Source organism: Phymastichus coffea, unplaced genomic scaffold, assembly GCF_024137745.1.
Source record: "Phymastichus coffea isolate CEN01 unplaced genomic scaffold, Cenicafe_Pcof_1.1 PCOF00016, whole genome shotgun sequence".
Lineage (NCBI taxonomy): Eukaryota > Metazoa > Arthropoda > Insecta > Hymenoptera > Eulophidae > Phymastichus > Phymastichus coffea.
Genome location: NW_026706827.1, coordinates 4536082 through 4555114, shown reverse-complemented (window position 1 = coordinate 4555114; position 19033 = coordinate 4536082). Strand labels below are relative to the sequence as shown.

General features: G+C 37.7%; 1 protein-coding gene across 6 annotated transcripts in view; it reads left to right on the top strand.

Annotated features, from left to right (window-relative positions):
- Positions 1–19033, top strand: part of LOC131675125 (trithorax group protein osa) — a 1031961-nt gene that overhangs the window by 60071 nt on the left and 952857 nt on the right. For 4 of the 6 annotated variants that reach the window (XM_058953975.1, XM_058953976.1, XM_058953974.1 and 1 more), the window contains exon 3: positions 12170–12370. In XM_058953975.1, the coding sequence (XP_058809958.1) occupies positions 12170–12370 (201 nt within the window). Of the gene's footprint in view, positions 1–12169; positions 12371–19033 lie in introns of those variants that run through there. The other 2 variants (XM_058953977.1, XM_058953978.1) reach the window with 2 other exon arrangements.

Genomic DNA, 19033 nt, shown 5'->3' with positions numbered 1-19033 from the left:
ATGGAGGCATATGTAAAATGGGGAAAGATCAGTGTTTGCACCAGGTATATCCTTGTCTCAATGATGAGTGACCTATAGAATTTTAGAGAATTTAAGCCAAGATGAACTCTCTTAACAATGTCGGAGATGTAAGGTTTCCATTGAAGAGTTGAGGTGATAGTAAGTCCAAGACTTTTGACCGATGATGAGAATGGTATCTCAATATCATCAATCTTAAGCCTGGACAATGAGTTTAGGTCAATAAAGAGGACATGAAGTTCGCTACCAACAATCATGACCTTTGTATTGGCAATGTTGAGTTGGAGACCGTTTGCTCGCGCCCAGTCCGCAACCGCCTGAGCATCCAATTGGACCTTCGCAAGCCCCTCAACAATCTGGAAGGGACGCAGTGATGGTAAATCTGGGTATAATCAGCATAAATTAGGTGCTTGCAGAAAAAAAGCACTCGTGGGAGGTCATTAATGAAGATGGCGAACAATAGCGGACCAAGAACGCTTCCTTGCGAGACTCCTATCTAAGCACGTACCCACTGAGAAACGGAATCCTCTAGGTCAATAACAGCCTGCACCCTGTCGGCTAGATAGCTAAAGAACCATCGTAGGACGGAGTCACCAACATGACAAGCTCTGATCTTAGTAATAAGCAGGTCATGAGGTATACTATCGAAGGCCTTTGAAAAATCAAAGAGGACAAGGATGGTAATTTGTCTCCTATCAATGGCAAACCTCATGTCATCAAGGATACCCATCAAGGCGGTCTCAGTAGAGTGTCCCCTACGGAAACCGGCCTGTTTAGGGTCTAGAAGATCATTAGCTTCTAGATGATCAGAGAATTGTCGGTGTGATATTTGTTCGAATATTTTAGAGGGTCCAGACAAATGCGCGATGGGCCTAGTATTAGAAGGGGACTGGGGTGATCTGACTTTGGAAAGAGGACGAATAAGAGTGCGCTTCCACGTGGCGGGGAAAGTGGATGTTTCAATAGACTTGTTAAATATTTCGGTAAGGTTGCAGGCTAAAGTGTCAAGTCCAAGGAGAAGCATCCCTCCCGGGAGTCCATTACAACCTTTGCGTCGAAAACACAACGCCTTGATCTCGCTCTTAACGTCGGATTGTATAATTTTTAAAAAAACAAAAGGAGGAAAAGAAAAGATGATATGCAGGGGAGAACTACAGATATTGTCAAACTTAGTAAGGGTCAGGGCTGAAGATCTGTTGATAACTGTGGCAAAGTGTTTGTTGAGTTCATCAGCTGAGAAAAAGAGCAGTGGTGAGGGTAAAAGTCGATTGGTTAGACCTATATCATGAAGGGTCCTCCACTTGGATTTTTAGCTATTGGCATGCTCAATGTTATTGTGGATAGGGTATTTTGCTCTGTATCAAGTTCGTTTGAAATGGCAGTTCTTATGGGACGATATTGTTAAAGTGCCAAGGATGAGCCGGAGACTCGAAAAAATTTGTAGGCTGCATCACGGATCCGCATTTGGGCACGTAGCTTATCAGTTACCCAGGGCTTTTTTTTCGCGGAGATGGTGACCAAACGAGAAGGAGCAAGTTCGTCAAAAGCACCACAAACCGCCAGGGTGAAAGTTTGCTCAAGTCGATCAACTGAGGGAGTGTTTGGATGAAGTAAATCACCCGGGTAGCCTGAGAAGACCGAGAGCTTGCTGGTGATGAGGGAATTCAGTACCGCTTTATCAACACGATGAAGAGAGCGGGAGGTAAAGATTTTTGGTTGTTTTTGACGCGAGGAGAAGAATATGGAAAGCTCGATTAGGTCGTGATACGGTACAAATGGTGAAAGAGATTGGCTAAAACTAAGAATACGAGTTGAGGGATTTATTATGAAAAGGTCTAGCACTGTATGTGTGGTGACACCACTTTCAGTGACAGGATGGTGTGTAGGCTCAGTGGAAACGACCCTAAGTGCGTTTGTATCAATCAAGTCACGCATTGCCAGGACGTGATGAAGATCTAAGGTAAGATAAGAGTTGAAGTTACCAGTGATTATAACGTTATTGAAGAGAGGAAGAAAGAATGAGATAGTGTTAAAGAAGAAGGATGGGATTTTAGTGGATGGATGGCGGTAAACAACTGCGAATAAAAGTTTTAAGTGGCTTTTATTGTGGATTTCGGCCATCATGAATTCTGGTGAGTTGTCATACGTAGGATCGGAAGTAGCAAGTAATTTTACTGTGAGACTGTTGCGAGAATAGAAGCCAACTCCACCACCCTCCTTGCCCTCGCGATCCAGTCGGAAAAAATTATAATTGGCTAAAGCGAGGTGGTCATCAGAGATGATGTTACAGAGTTTAGTTTCGGACATGGCAATAATATCATATGCACTTGTATGTGCCTGTGCTTCAAGGAGAGAGAAGTGCCACGGCACGTTCAGGCCGTTTATATTGATGTGCGCCACGGTTAGGGATGATCGAGAGGGGGGTGGAGGTGGTAACAGGATTATTCAGCAGGACCGGTGAATGTCATGAGGTTTGAACTGGGTTCAGGGTTGGCGACTGAGAGGAGGAGGCAGATGTAACTAAAGTGAGGCTCGGTGGATTTGCGAGAGGTCGGGAATGAAGATCAGAGCGAGGAGGTCGAGGATCGTGGTGGGTACCGCCAAGAGGTGCGAATGCTGCGGCCGTAGGATGAAGGGGATCACAACCTCCCGCCGAGCATGTAACAATTATAAGATAAGTAAATATAAGTAAAACAAGATAAGATATGCAATACATGGGCATTATAACAAGAAACATAACAAGATGAAAACGCAATAAGAAAAGCAATAAGAGATGAAAGAGTGTGGGACAATAATATCACACTGGATGGGATAGCGATCTTGCGAAGTGGAGCAAGCTGATCTAAAGTGGCAAGTGCATTGAGAGTGAAAACAGATTCAAGCTGATCAAGTGAAGGTGAGAGGCCAGGTAAAGGTCCAGAGGAGAAAACTGAGAGATTAATGTCGATTATCGAATTGAGGGCTGTGGGATTAATGTGTTGGAGAGGACGGGAGGAAAAAATTTTCATAGTATTTTTGATGTATGTAGCTGAGATTGAGATAGCGATTAAGTCACGATAAGGAACAAAAGGTGAATGAGACTGAGCAAACTGTAAGATATTAGTTGAGTGGTTGGTGATAAATAAATCAAGGGTTGTGTGTGTGATTTCCCCGGTAGTTGAGATAGAATGATGCGTAGGTTCAGTGAAAACAACCCTTAAAGCTAGAGAGTCCAGCTGATCACGAAAAGCACGAACATGTGGAAGATCAGAGGTGAGATCACAGTTAAAATCACCTGTGATAAGGATATTATTGTAGTAAGGAAGAAAAGTAGAAATGGAGTCAAAGAAGAAGGAGGGGATGGAGGCTGAGTGACGACGATAAATTACAGCAAAAAGTAGTTTATTATGGTGATTTAGTTGAATGTCAGCAATTATAAATTTAGGAGTATTGTCATAGACAGGATCTGACTCAGCCAGTATTTTGATCATCAATGGGTTCCGCGCATAAAAATCAACACCTCCACCTTCCCTGCCCACACGATCATGTCGTACAAAATTGTAATCCGAAAGAGCAAGGTGCGCATCTGATACAAATTCATTGAGTTTGGTTTCGGAGATTGCTATTATGTCATAAGGGACAGCCAGAACTTCAGCTTCAAGAAGAGAGAAATGTGAAGGTACATTTAATCCGTTGATATTGACGTGCGCAACAGTGAAGAATGAGTTTGACTCAGCTAAATTGTTACATTTCTGTGAATGTCAGACCGGGTTTGTGTTAATTTGAAGGGGGAGAGAAGGTGAGGGCGACGGTCCTCTGTGAGTATGAGTTTTTTTGAGAGGGTGGCTTCACAGCAGACTGTGTCACGTGTTGAAGAGGCAGGAGCCCGCGTAGGTCAGCCTCAGTTAAAATGGGGATCAGCTCAGAGCGCTGAGTCTGCCTACAAAATACTCTCAGGTTACGGACCACGCCAGGCATGGTTATGGTTAACCAAGCTCAGCACTAACCTTTCTTGCTTTTGTGAGAAGATCGAAGACCGGCTTCGACCATATAGAGCGAACGTAAACTCTCGTAGGTCCACCATTACCAAAGATTGACTGGGCGGTATGCTCTTTCAACTTCGAGGAGAAGCGAAGAATCCTATCCCGAATCGAAGGAGAATCTACAAGAAAAGCGAATGAGCGAGTAGACCGACGAGCAGTGCCAGGAGGTCGCCAGCGGTCAGAGGGTGAGAGTGTGCTTTGGGGAGAGACAGAGGAAGAGATCCATTCACGCGTATGTATTATTTACGGGAAATTGTGCATTCTGCCAAAACCGAGCGCAACAAGCAGTGAAGTTGCTGCTTCGAACAGTGTGCCCTGATAGTTAGAAGGAAGGCCGTGGACGAGAAGTTCAGGCTCATCTGTGACAGCAAAGAGAGCATCTCTTGATGTCTGTCGGCATTTAGTTGGGCCTCTCGCTTCAACCACTCAGGTGCATCCGCCATGGTAGTAGAGTGATCTGTGCCTTGATATGAAATTGAATGCAACGACGGTTGAGGGTAATTCTGATTAGCGGCGAAAACGTTGGTAGCAGGAACAAATGATTTAGGTGACGAATGATGAGGTGCAGTACAAGGTTGCTTGGTTACCGATGACAATGATGACTGAGTAGGCGGGGCTAAGCGTTTCTTGGTCTGTAAGAGTATAGATGGAGAGTGTTCGGTGGGCGTGGCTAATAGCGCGGCTGTATTAGCCATCGCTAATTGATTGGAAGATGACGAATTAGTACAATATGTAAATTCAGCAGTTGTCGATACTGGCCTAGAATTTGGGCGGCTCTGAGAGAGGTGCAACAAAATTACATTAATTAAACTGTAAAAACCTGGAGCCGATGTAAGAGAGAGAGAGAGAGAGAGAGAGAGAGAGAGAGAGAGAGAGAGAGAGAGAGAGAGAGAGAGCTTAAGGACGGTACTCACAAGAACGGGTTGTGGAAAACACGCACATACAGGCCAGTGGTAGCGGAAATTCACGCGTAATTTCAGGCGTGTTACTTGCATGACTAGTACGTCTCGCATCATTTTTGTAAGCCTCTAGCTCAGCTTCTTTAAATTCGGTGTAGGTTTTCCAGGAAGGGCTAACCCTCCAATATCAAAGAAATACGGGTTTTTTAAATAAAGAGAAAAGAATCCAAAAGTTCGTCCTCCGCAATACGATTCCGGCGGCAATTTTCCTCTATCTGTTCGAGAAACTTTCCTATACTCATAGCTGACAAGAATTGAATTTTCTATTCTCTGATAGTTTTCTCTAAGTACTTACTAACAAAACTCGGATAAGAGGTCACCAAGAGGTTGCGCATGTTCATTGGTATACTTGCCTCGTCATTCCTGAAAGTGGCACCATTTTGTACCACCACCAGTTGGACAGTTATTCCCGCTTGCTAGGGTAGAAGTGGAACGTTTGTCGTCGCTGACAGCCTGGTCAAAGAATGAAATAGCCGAGTGTACGGGTTCATGTTGTGACATGGATGCGTATAAGAAAAATAAGAATCGCCAGCGTCATTCGCGATTTGCATTATTCTGCGATAAACTTTCGTTTTCGGTTAAGAGCGCGGTAATGTAGTTTTGTAAATCACATTTAATTTTTATAATTCTCGTTTCGAGAGCATAGCTCTTCTAAATTCGATGGCTGCTGGTTTTTGTAGCTGTGATGTTCGTATCACTTATAAATAAAATAATTCGAACTCTCGTAATCTAGCTAATGAGTAAGAATTTGTTTCCAATGATTTTACTCTAATTGTCAAGAAAATAGATAAATGAATCAAATATAATAAATAAGTAAATCAAATATACATAAGTAAGTGCAATATATCGAGGAAAGTCAGACAATGCCCTAGTTTCTTATGGTGCGAATTGTCCCATAAGCAGAGCTAAAGTCTTTCTTTGATAGGATATAATTTGGCCCAAGTTTCTTATAGCGCGAGATGTTTTATAAGTCGAGCTCAAATTATAAGGAAAGGATAGTCTTGCTTAGTTAATCACAATGAGAGAAAGAACTTAGGTATTAATTGAAGTTTATTCATGCGCTCACCTTGCAAGGCTAGAAGTGAATGAACGCTAGCCTGTGCAAAGGTGGGCCTATTTATACACAGATTTTCCCGCTTATTATTGCAGGAGAGATTTCATCGAAAATTCGAGACATTCGCGAATTTTGAGAAATAAGTTTTCTTAATTTACAAGTAAATAATTATTAATATTAAGTTTTTAACACATGTAAACTTTACAGAATTAGTTACAATTATCGCCAATAGTGTCGTCAAAAGTTATTAACTAATAAAGTTAATTAACGTGATATTACATTATTTACAATAGAAAATTATTAAAATTTCATATAACTTTATAGTTGATTAATTTTGGAAGTATTTTCCAAAATTAATTATTTAAATTAATTAATAACATTTGAATTATGACTAATTTTTCATATTTGTAACGGTTTTTTCTAATCTTAATATGCAATTATTAGATTAATTATCTAAGATTTCTAAATCATAAAGTTATCATTATCAAGTATTAACTTAATATTTTCGTTCTATATATGGCTTATTGTTTAAATAAATTATTAATTGTTTATTTATTAATAACAGTTATTATACAGCTGTTATTAATGCAACCAATTCTTACTCATGTTCTATGTTTATTCACTTTGCGTATAGATTGTTTATATTTTTCTAATATTTCATATGTTAATAAATAAATCAACTTTGCATATTGATATTCATTATTAATTTATAATTGAATGAGATATTCTAAATCTACATGTTAAAATCTATATAATCGATACTTTGTTATATTAAAATTATCTATAATTAACATATTTTTCTTAATATCATGAATCATTATATCTATGTCTATTTTTGTGACGTCACGCTGTTTATTTTGATTCGACTCTTATTTGTATACAGTCGCGTAAACAGTGAGGTAGCGCCGCTTAATGTATTGTTTTGACTAAACAGATAAATACGTTAGACTAGTTGCAGTCATTTAATAAATAGCTCATAAATAGGACCGTTACATAGCGTGTAAAAATTTAACAAAATTCGGTGTAGGGTGTGAATGTATGTATGAGTGTGTTGGTTCGGTACTTATAACTATCAACAAAACAATCAAAACAGAACTAATAATCGATAGGAATTAATATTAACAATTGTGAACAATAATCGACAGTAATTCTGAGTTACGAAAGCGTAAGTGCTATAACGTACTCCTCATTGCACTACCTTAATAAATTTCACCTTAGATGTCACGCGGTGCGCTGACATAAGACGGCTGAATGAATAGGTGAATTTGAACAATACTGGTTAACGGATTAGTCGTACGGTACTTACTTGTGAATCTAGGCAAAGCTGATAATTCGTACTGTTCGTTATCTGTTGCTGTCCTCAGGATAACCATTATAAGAAATAAACGTGATAATCTAATGAATAAATTCAGGCACATTGAGCAATAACGAACTATGGTATATTTATATACATGCGGCAGAATTACAATAATCACGGGGAAAAATTTGCTAAATAATTGCAAGAATGTTGGAACTATATGCCTGCATTTGGCTAAAGCCATCGGCAAACTCCGGATAATCCTTTCCTTTTTCTATTTTCTCCTAGCCGTGAATATTAATTATCGAGCAATTTGAATTCTGACGAGTTTACTATGGAACTTGATTCCTCTCCTTTGATTTATTCATGCTATTAGTTTGTCTCTTTCTTCTAGTATGCTTAGACGAGTTGCGTGTAATGCACTGTCCTTTTCTACTCTTCAAGTTATCTCTAGCTATCTATCATGTGAATAGAAGCCAGTAGGCGTGGCTATCATAATACGAGTATCTACATACGAGAAACTTATTTATACAATAATATTGTAATGGGGTTTTAGACCGCCACAATGTGATGAATAACCGAGAAGAATAGTGTGCTCGTTGCGGGTTCGTGTAAAGGTCTTATGAGATCCGGCTCTAGATTGCCAGATTGTCCAGATGCTGCAATCGCGAAAGCTGTGGAAAGCGAGTGGAGAGAAAGGATACACAAAAGAAAAGGGCAGAGCCGGTGTGTGTACAAGTGTTTTATATATATTACACAAGCGTATATGGCTGTGTAGAGAGAGAAGCAAGCTAGACAGAGATAGAGACGTAAAGAACGGTCGATACTTACATATGACGTAGCCGTCGTAGCGGACCGATAGGCTGGCAATATTGCAATCACACTATCAGCAATAATTTCTTAAAGTACGCAGTGACACGCACGCTTACACAGTTCCATGCACGACACAATGCACTACATACGAAGAATGTCACTCGGGAAGCCACACGGCGAAATCGGAGAAAAAGGGCACTCTATATTTCCTATGACGACTGATACACTTGAAGGAGGCTATTCTCAATGTCTCGTATCCTCCAGAGCTCGCTTAGGAAGCCTTTTTTTCTATTGGGAAGATAACACACGGTATCTTCTGTATTTGTTGGATGTCGATGCTCGAGTGAGTAGAAAACATGACCGATCTCCTTTTTGCGCCTCAACTCTTACGCAACACATGTCCTAATTTCATCGCCGATAAGTGCTGCCCCCACAAGCAGTCCCACCGACGAGACGAGTACGCGAATATAACGTTCATCGTTACAGTATATAATAATGTAAAGGTATATAAAAAGACATTACAAGCTATCGTCTTTTCGCGCGTACAATCGTAAAATGTATTTGAATTACTTTAATTATGTTAACGCAGAGGTAACAATGAATTACACAAAGAAGCTTTGCATATATTAATATGAATGTATGTTCGATTAAATATAAGGCGGGATAGAGCAGTCGACTCATATACAATTTTAATGTGTCCAATTTTATACGCATCAAGTGAAAGTTCGAAAATTATTGATATAAGCGTTATCGATCATATGTCTATAATATTATAATTCTAACTTCGCTGAAAAATCTTTCGCTGTGACGTTTCTTCAGTTTTGAGTATTGGAATTCTTCATCTTATTTACCTTGCACACGCCACTTCACTCGCAATCTAAACAAAGTCGCCGGCGTGTGTCTAGCTGGCAGCGCCTTGCAAGATTTCAATTTCACGATATTGATCTTCGTTAGCATAAATCTTAGAGCTAAAGAGAAAAAGGTGGAGAAACTTACACTGTGGGTTGATTTGACCCAATCCACTGTATTCTGTTGCTCGCGATGACTTCCTCGAGCACGGATAGAGCGTCGTGCCGTCCACTGCAAGTCAAAGCATAGAAATCGTCAATTTAATGATAAAGCGAGAGTGGATAATTCTGCAATCGGACGTAGAATAAAATACACGAGTAGATAGCGGAAAAACAATTTTATTTATTTTAGTTCCTGTAGTTATATCGCCAAGGTGCTGATTACGAGATCAATAATAATGATGAACCCTAAAAAGAATGTTTTATCTAGCAAAATCAAAGAAATAATTAGAATTCTTTTAAATTAATTTTAGCTATTTTGTAAATAAAAATGTTGAATAAATAAATTTTAATCTTATTATCTCTACTTTTACATGTCATGCATTTTATTGAAAACATTTAAACAACACCCCTCATTGAGTTTTGTTCCATACGGTTACGGCTTAGAATTTAATACACAAAAGGATCAACGACACTTATAAAGTCCTCAGATTTAAACTAAAACGCTAGGTAAAGATCATAGGCACCAGGCGTGGTTCATAACTTATATGAGGTATCAGCTCAAAGTCATAGTTTGAAAACGCACGAGTATCAATGACGATCATAAGCCAAGGTGGCGATTCGAACCCTAACGCGACATAAGTTGTAACTAAGGATAATAATCCTTAGTTGTTATTTAATTTACCGACATCTGTTATAAAGAAACATTCGAAGTTTATACTATTCGTAGGTACGAGGTCTGTCCGGAAAGTATCGGGCCTACGTTTATATCTTCGCGCCATAGAGTTCGAGCGACCTCTACCGGATAGAAACGTCAACAGTAAAGCCTTACGAATCTATTGGTTACTAACTGACACCTGCCGGACGTATAGTTCATGCGCAGCGTGTCTTTGTTTACAGTGCCTTTTTCGCATTCATCAGATTTTGATATTGTCAAAAATGACTGAAAAACAAGATCAACGAATTTGCATCAAATTTTGCTTTTACCTCGGAAAAACGAGTTCGGAAACTATTAAAATAATGCAAAAGACCTTCGGAAGCGAGTGTATGAGCAAAACATGAATAAAAGAGTGGTATAAACGGTTCAAGGATGTTCGCACTTCTGTCGATAGTGATTCTCGTTCCGGCCGACCTTCGACGACAAAAACCGCAGATAATATTGAGCGGGTGCGACTTGCAATCGAACAAGATCGTCGTATGACTGTGCTATAACTAGAAGAAGATCTTGGGATACCAAAAACTATAATTTCAGAAATTTTAACCGAAAATTTAGGAATGAAACGCGTGTGTGTGAAATTCATCCCAAGATTGCTCACAGCAGAGCAGAAGAAAATTCGTTTAGAAATCGCTCTGGACAATCTGGAAATGGTCAATAATGATGATAATGTGCTTAGAAAAGTTATTACAGGTGATGAATCATGGGTTGATGGTTATGATCCTGAAACAAAACAACAATCTTCACAAGATTGTTGTTTTGTTTTGTTGATTGTTGTTTTGTTCGCCAAGACCAAAAAAAGCACGTCAAAGTCGGAGCAATGTTAAGTCAATGTTGATTATTTTTTTCGATTGTGATGGTGTTGTACATCACGAATATGCACCAACAGGTCAGACAATCAATAAAGAATACTACGTTCAAATTTTAAAACGTTTGCGTGATGCAGTAAGAAGAAAACGGCCGCACTTTTGGGAAAGTGGTAACTGGCTTCTCCATCACGATAATGCGCCAGCGCATTCATCCAATCTTGTGCAGCAGTTTTTGAGCAAACACAATATCGCATTGCTTCGACAACCTCCATACAGTCCTGACATAGCCCCTTGTAACTTTTGGCTGTTTCCAAAACTAAAAAAACCACTCCAAGGACACCGATTCGATGACAAAACAACGATTGAAAACAATGCGACGAGTGTACTTAAGGCTATCCCTAAAAGTGAGTTCCAGGACTGTTTTGAAAAGTGGAAATATCGATGGAACCGTGTTATTCAATCAAGTGGTGATTACGTTGAAGGATACCACCCACCAGATGATAAAGAATAACGCTAGCACGAAAATATAAAGGTAGGCCCGATACTTTCCGGACAGATTTCGTATACTATTCGTAGATAGAAGCTCCCAAACATGCTTCTGTCTTAGAAATTGAAAAATTTCTACATGGAAAGCTTCGAGCTTAGAACTGTTCATTTTACGTATCAAGCTGCATTTTATAACATTTTTTTTTTAATAATATAATTGTTTGTTTTATTTTGAAATTCAATGAATTTATTTTTCCAAAATACTTGTTTTAAATACTTGGTTAGATGATTGCGGGAAGTAATAGGGGGGGATAGAGAATAGCTGCACCAAAATAATTTCTCATGTTCTTATAAACATTTACTAGTTTGTTGACAAAGCAGCTATGAGTAATAACTTGTTGACCAATTTGAACCAAACAACTATCCCATCATAAACAAGCAATGACAAGTTTTCTAAAAAGTCCTATCATGTATTAGACGGAAATAAAAATTATCTAGTAACCACCTAACGATTCAAGATTTCCCGGATTATACTTTAGCTTGATAATGAGTTCCGCGTCACTATTTCAAAACATATCTAAAGTATAGCGAAACTCATTAACAACATAAATTTAGAAAAAAAGTCTAAATTTTTTTTTCAAAAAGTTTAAGATTTAATTTTTGAAGGTAGTTACAAAAAAACTCTGTTAATAGACTATAAGTACTCTTCTAAACGTGTATTTGTTTATATAATTTAATTAAAAAATATTTCTATGTTTTTATCACTTATATTAAAACTCAACGACTCTCGATCTTACATCATCCGCAAAGAATATTGGCATCCATTTTTTGATTATTTTAATCGATTATAGATAATAGAATTACGCAATATAATTAGGATTTATAACATTAAAATGATCGATTATTTTTATTATTATATAGTAGCAGACCATATTGATAACTAAAGTCTATATTGACTATCTAACTCAATTGTTTTCAATATATTTCAGTTAACTTCATACGGTATAACCTCAGGCCACAATTCGAATTTATATCCAGAACAACGTAACTGGAACCAGGTTTCTAATACTTCCATTTCAACATTAACAAATCAAATGAATACTTCAAATCAATCTCCGCAACGTGCTTTGTCCCAATCGCCTGCTCCACCAACTGCTTCGTCACCACAACCTCAATCTTCTGCACCACAGGTATGTACTAAAAAATTCTAATGGGGTTTGGGACTTAATTTTTTTCTCAAAAACTACATTCATTATTAAAATTTTCCTGAGAATAAAAATATCTTAAAATCAAATAAAGAATATACTCAAATTTTTTCAGAACTTTCCGATATGATTTTTAAATTTACAATCTTCGAAATTTGACTTCGAAAATTCAAAAATTTCTTCGGACGATTCTGCAAAAATTCTGAAGTATTACTTGATTGCTTCTAAGATATTTACAAATGTTCATACTTTTCCAGAAAAAATTTGTGAATTTACAAAAAAAAAATTTCCATTCCGGCCGCCATTTTGTTTAACAAAAAAATTTTCATGTTCGGAAAACCTTACTTATTTTTAGTTCAGATATCTAAAGCACGATCTAGAGAGATTTTGGACATATTAAAAAATGTTAAGAGAACAAACAGTCGACTTAAATATTCAACCGAAAAATCTAGTTTTTGTTTATTTTTGAGTTCGATGGAAAAATTTTTTTGCGAGACTTTTAACGAATACTAATAAAAAGAGCACCCTCGGAAACGTTAAGAATCCTGGTTTCTAAATTTTTTTGTTCGAATTCATTGCCTGGCAACTATTCAAACGTAGCTCTCGAAAAAGTGTCCTGTCGGCGTTATGGGTTAATGGGTTAATCCATTAACACCCAAGCGGTCGTAGTTGGACACTCGAGAAAAAATTAACTTGTGGCGATTTCGACCTATAATATCGATATCTTATAGATCAAATTTGCTGGTCTTTCAAATGTCGGTCTTTAATTTTAGCAATCACCCTAAGGGGTGAATATGGGAGTTAAATGAAGAAAAATCGTCAAAGAAAAACATTATTAGACAAACCTAGTAAAAAAATATTTGCAAGACCTAAAATCTATTGTTTTTTATCTGCTTTATTGCAAAATTAGCGATTTGTGCTCTTTATGTAATATAATTTAATTCAAAATCCTTAAACAAGCGATAAAATCAAGTATTTTGATGAAAAATGAACAAACAATTTTTTAATATATGTTCTTTGTTTTTATCGCTAAATAGTAATTTTTATTACCTAAATATATGAATGATTCTACAACAATCCTTGTAAAAATGAAAATATATCTCGAATACGCGGTGTGTTCAAAAAGTAAGGTGACTTTTCAAATTTCATGGGCAACGTACTTTCGATTATCGATTTTTTTGTTTTGTTATGTTGGTACATTCTTCCCGAACAACTGTACCAAGTTTCAAGTGTATAGCATTTTTTGTTTGGTTGTGAGAGGCGTAAAGGTTATAAGTGTTTTGCGTGCTCGGCGTTTTCTTGCTATCGAAAAATATGGATCAAAGGATTTGCATCAAATTTTGTGTAAAAAATAAAATAAAGTGCTCCGAAACACTTGAAATGTTGTCGGTGGCATACGGTGAAACTGTTCTGAGTAAAAAAAATGATTACAAGTGGTACAAACTCTTCCAAGATGGCCGGGAAGATGCCAATGACGAGCCTCGCTCTGGACGCCCAAGCACGTCAACAACTGATGAAAACGTTCAAGCAGTGCAGAAAATTATTCTGGAAAATAGTCGAATCACTATCAGAGAAGTTGATGAGGATGTTGGTATATCGCTTGGCTCGTGCCATGAAATTTTTTCTAACGTTTTGGGCATGAGACGTGTGTCAGCGAAGTTTGTTCCGAAATTGCTAAATTTTGACCAAAAGAACCGTCGCATGAGCATCGCTCAAGAACTGTTGAATGACGTCAACGACGACCCAGATTTATTCAGAAGGGTCATAACTGGTGACTAATCATGGGTATATGGTTATCATATCGAAACCAAAGTCCAATCGCCCCAATGGAAGAGCCCAGATGAGCCAAGACCGAAAAAAGCACGCCAAGTTCGATCAAATGTCAAAGTTTTGCTCACTGTTTTCTTCGATTACCTTAGCGTGGTGCATCAGGAGTTCTTACCATATGGACGTACGGTCAATAAACAGTATTATCTTGAAGTTATGCGCCGTTTGCGAGAAGCAATACGAAGAAAACGCCCAGAATTGTGGAAAAACAATTCATGGCTTTTGCATCACGATAATGCCCCTGCTCACTCATCTTTGCTTGTGAGAGATTTTTTGGCCAAAAACAACACCACAATCATGCCTCAGCCACCATATTCACCGGATTTGGCCCCATGTGACTTTTTCTTGTTCCCAAAACTAAAGAGACCTATGAAAGGACGGAGATTTGCAACGATTGAAGAGATAAAGACTGCATCGCTGGAAGAGCTCAAGGCTATACCGAAAAGTGCTTATGAGAAGTGCTTTGAGGATTGGAAAAACCGTTGGCATAAGTGTATTGTATCTGAAGGGGATTACTTTGAAGGGGACAACATAAATATTGATAAATAAATAAATATTTTTTCTTAAAAATACAAAGTCACCTTACTTTTTGAACATACCCCGTATATGGATGAACATTATTTGCCAGATTTCCTTATCGAAAGCAAACGTTAGTAAACATTTCATTTATGAAGAAAATAAATTTTCAATCTTATATCAGGGATGTATTTACGTTTTGACGTATTTGGGGTTTTTAATAGTTTTTTAAAATCAAAGTCAAAGAAAGCATCTCCGAAATTTCGAAAAAACGAGAATAATAATCGGTGGTTATCATGTACCACTTTTTGCATTTGAAAAAATCGATGCCTATCTTTTGCCAAAGTCTATCGGGAAAATTTTCTTTTACGAAAGGTTCCTTTATATTTCTGCGCTTTTCAATACAATTCGGACAAAACTCGATCAAATTTTTTAATTGTAAACTTATGCCTAACCACCACACTGATTGTTTTGCTCTATCTCTGCATTTATTTATTCCCAAATGTCCTTCATACAACTTTGTTATTACATCGAGTTGTAGAGGAGGAGGAATCATTAACCTGTCGTTATACAATAACAAATCTTGTACATAAGAAAAACTTTCTTTTAATTGGAAATATGGTAACAACCCATCCGGCAATTGACTTTTTTTAGGCCATTTTCTTAAACAATAATCGATTAGTTTCGAACAAATAAAATCGTTTTTTTGTTCTTCACATATTCTTTGTAAATAATTTTCTTTTATAGGTAAGCTATTTATAACAAGATTTACGTAGGCTTCTGTTTCTTTTTCTAAATCATTCTCACTCTTGCTCTCAATTGGAAATCGTGAAAGCGTGTCTGCTAAAACTAACTGTTTCCCGGGAATATGAAATATGTTATAATTATAACGCATTAGCCGCATCCTTATTCGTTGTAAGCGGGAAGTAATTTCGTCCAATGGTTTCGTTTTTAAAATTTGTAAAAGCGGCTTGTGGTCGGTCTCTAAAGTTACATCGATGCCTGTAATGTAGTCTTTAAATTTATCCGCGGCAAACGCGAGGGCTAATGCCTCTTTTTCTATTTGACTGTATTTACGTTCTGTCGACGTGAGCGTTCTCGATACGTATGCTACGACTTTGCACGACTTATCGGCGTCTTGCTGCATAAGAGCTGCTCCGAGACCGTAACTTGAAGCATCGGCTTGAATTATTATATCTTTTTGGTAATCGAAGTGAGCTAAAACCGGTGATTTTAACAGTAAACTTTTCACGTTTTCGAAGGCCCTTTTTTGTGGTTCGCCCCAGACAAACGTTGTATGTATCGTCTTTTAGCAATGAGTTAAGCGGTTCGAGTAACATTGATTTGTTTGGAACAAACTTTGCCACGAAATTAACTGTACCGAGAAATTGTTGCAGGCTTTTCACGTCTTTCGGTTCGGGGAATTTGCGTATTGCCTCTAATCTTTCTGGTAAAATCTGTATACCTTTTTTAGATATTCTATGACCTAAAAAATCTATCTCCGTAAAACCAAACTCTCACTTCCATTTATTAAGTGTTACGCCTGCTTTGTCTAGCCTGTTAAGTACTATTTTTAAAATGTTGTCATGCTCCTCTATCGTGTCTGCAAAAATCATGACATCATCCACATAACATATTACATTTGGTAAATCCGCAAATAACTCCGCAAACATCTTTGAAAAATAATCGGACGCACAATTTATACCGAATGGCAAACGCGTGCCTTTGTATCTTCCGTAGGGAGTAATAAAAGTAGTCAAAATTTGGCTTTCTTCCGATAATTCTACTTGATGGTAGCCCGCATTTGCATCTAACTTTGAGTAATATGTTGCTCCTCTTACTCTAGCTAAGGATACGTCTACTTTTAGAATCGGATATACGCTGCCTTTTACGCTATCATTTAAAATCGTATAATCGCCGCATACTCGAATATCGTCACCTTTAGTACAACTACAATTGGGCTACACCATTCTGTCGGCTCGTTTACGGGGACGATAACGCCTTTCTTTTCTGATTTGTCTAGATTATCTTTTAGTTTTTTCAATAAAGGTATAGGCACAACTTGTGGAGTAGTTACCGCGTGCGGCTGAGCATTATCTTTCAATTGTATCGTTAATTGCGTTTAAATCGTCCTAATCCGTTAAAAACTCGAGGATATTTTTTTATCGAATCGAATTTACAATGAGATTTTTTTGCGCGATTTTCCATGTTCAGAGCATTTACAACTTTTATTAGATCAAATTGTTGAATATCAGGTTTACCTAATAAATATCTATCTAATCCTTTGTTTACATACGCTTTAATATTTTTTATAACATTTGCTCTTTTTAATTTTAAATAGATAAAACCTACTATCAACATTCTTTTGCCATTAGCGCTGTAAATAATTTTATCAGTATTTTGAATCTTACTTAGAAGTTCGCGATTTATGTTTTTATACGGAATGCAAGAAACATCTGCGCATGTGTCTATACTAAATTCAATAGTTTTACCGCAATTTAGAACCTCGAATTTTGATGTATAATCGTGAGAACTACTTTGTTTATGTTTTACCGCGCCGATGAACTGGGCGTTGAAAATATTGCTTTCCTCCTCTTCCTCTGAAGACTCGCCTTGTACAGCGTTGACGTTCTTGGAACGGCATACTTTGTCCCAGTGACCTTTCCTCTTACGTCGTCGGCAAGCAGATTTCAATGCTGGACATTTCTTCGTGTTTTGATGCCTCGGTAATCCACATCGAAAACAACTCTGATTTTCAAGCATTTTACCACTCTCTTTCTTGTTGTGATTTTGGGCGATAGGCTTTTTTATAACGCGATTCACTTCACTACGATCAACACTTTTTGAACGTAAAACCATGCTTTGCTTACTTTGCATCTCCGCTTGTTGTACCAGCGTTATTGCCCTTTCTGCCGTGAGATTAGATGTGAGTTGCAATCGCTCCGAAGCTCTAACGTCTTTGACTCCGATTACGATACGATCACGGATTAAATCATCTTTCAATTAACCATAATCACACTTTTCTGATAATGTGTGCAGTGCAGTAATAAAGGCATCAACACTTTCAGATTCTTCTTGGACCCTTGAATTGAATTTGAACCGTTCAAAAATAACATTCTTTTTCGGAGAAAAATATTCGTCGAATTTTTTCCGTACTTCTGCGTAAGGCGTCGTGTCTGCTAGGTTAGGAAATATACGCGTCAAAACATCTTCAGCTTCTTCCCCCATCGTGTAGCATAGCAAATCTACGTTCTCTTTTTCTGGCTTGGAATTTACATTTGCGACCGTTAAGTATCTTTGGAAACGCTTTATCCAGACCGGCCATGCTTCAGGTTTAGAAAACTCAAATTCTCTGGGAGGTTGCACATTGGAAGCTGCTTGTCCAGCAACTTGGGAAATAGCCTGGCTTTGTACTCCAGTATCGGTCGAATCTTGTGTGCTCGTCATATTATTTTATTTGAAAACACTGATGCTTCTTTTTTTTTTTTTTTTTTTTTTCACAATACGAACGATCTTAACACCACTTACGCGATTCTTATTGCTTTTTCTTGGCTTAGATGCTGCCTTAGCGTAGAAATTTAGTTGTCACTTTTATTCACTGCGTCGATGCTAAATTTAACTTCTACTTCTGACATCATGTTGTGATATCGAGGACACGGGAGTATGGGTGTGATACAATTGTGGTTTACAGTTAAGGAGGCTCCAGCGAGGAGGGGTATTGAAAAGTTTCGATGTTAGTTATAGTGATTTCGATAAGTGAAAATGCACTGAATCCAACGGTATTCTTCTTTACCCCTCAAGCCGTGGAAAATTTCGAGATATTTCATCTCAAAGTTTGCGCTTTTTGTATAGTATCTTATGGAACAAGGTGAAAAAATGTTAGAAATTCATCAATAACTAAAAGTAATGGTGTAGTTACGCAATGAAAAACTGATCTTCTTATAGATAAAAACTTGGTCTTTCGAATGATGTACTGCAAAATATGGATAGCCGTAGAAAATTTTGAGATATTCTCCAAAAAAGTCTGAAATTGTCTACTTTATAGGTTATGTGCGTCGTACCAAACTCAAGTTCTGGAACTTCTGTTGTAAAAAGTTACCAACTGTAGTTGAAAATCGTACTATTTTGTAATAATATTGCTTTAGAAACTGCTTATAAGATTTTTTAGCCGTTAGTTTGAAAGTTTATTTTTTGTTGTGTTTTTGATCCCGGCGGTAGTCGCTGGAGCCTCCTTAAAGTGTATTGACAGGGTCGCGAGAGCGTACGTCCGGCATGATAGCTCCGTGGCCCGTCCACGTCTCTGAC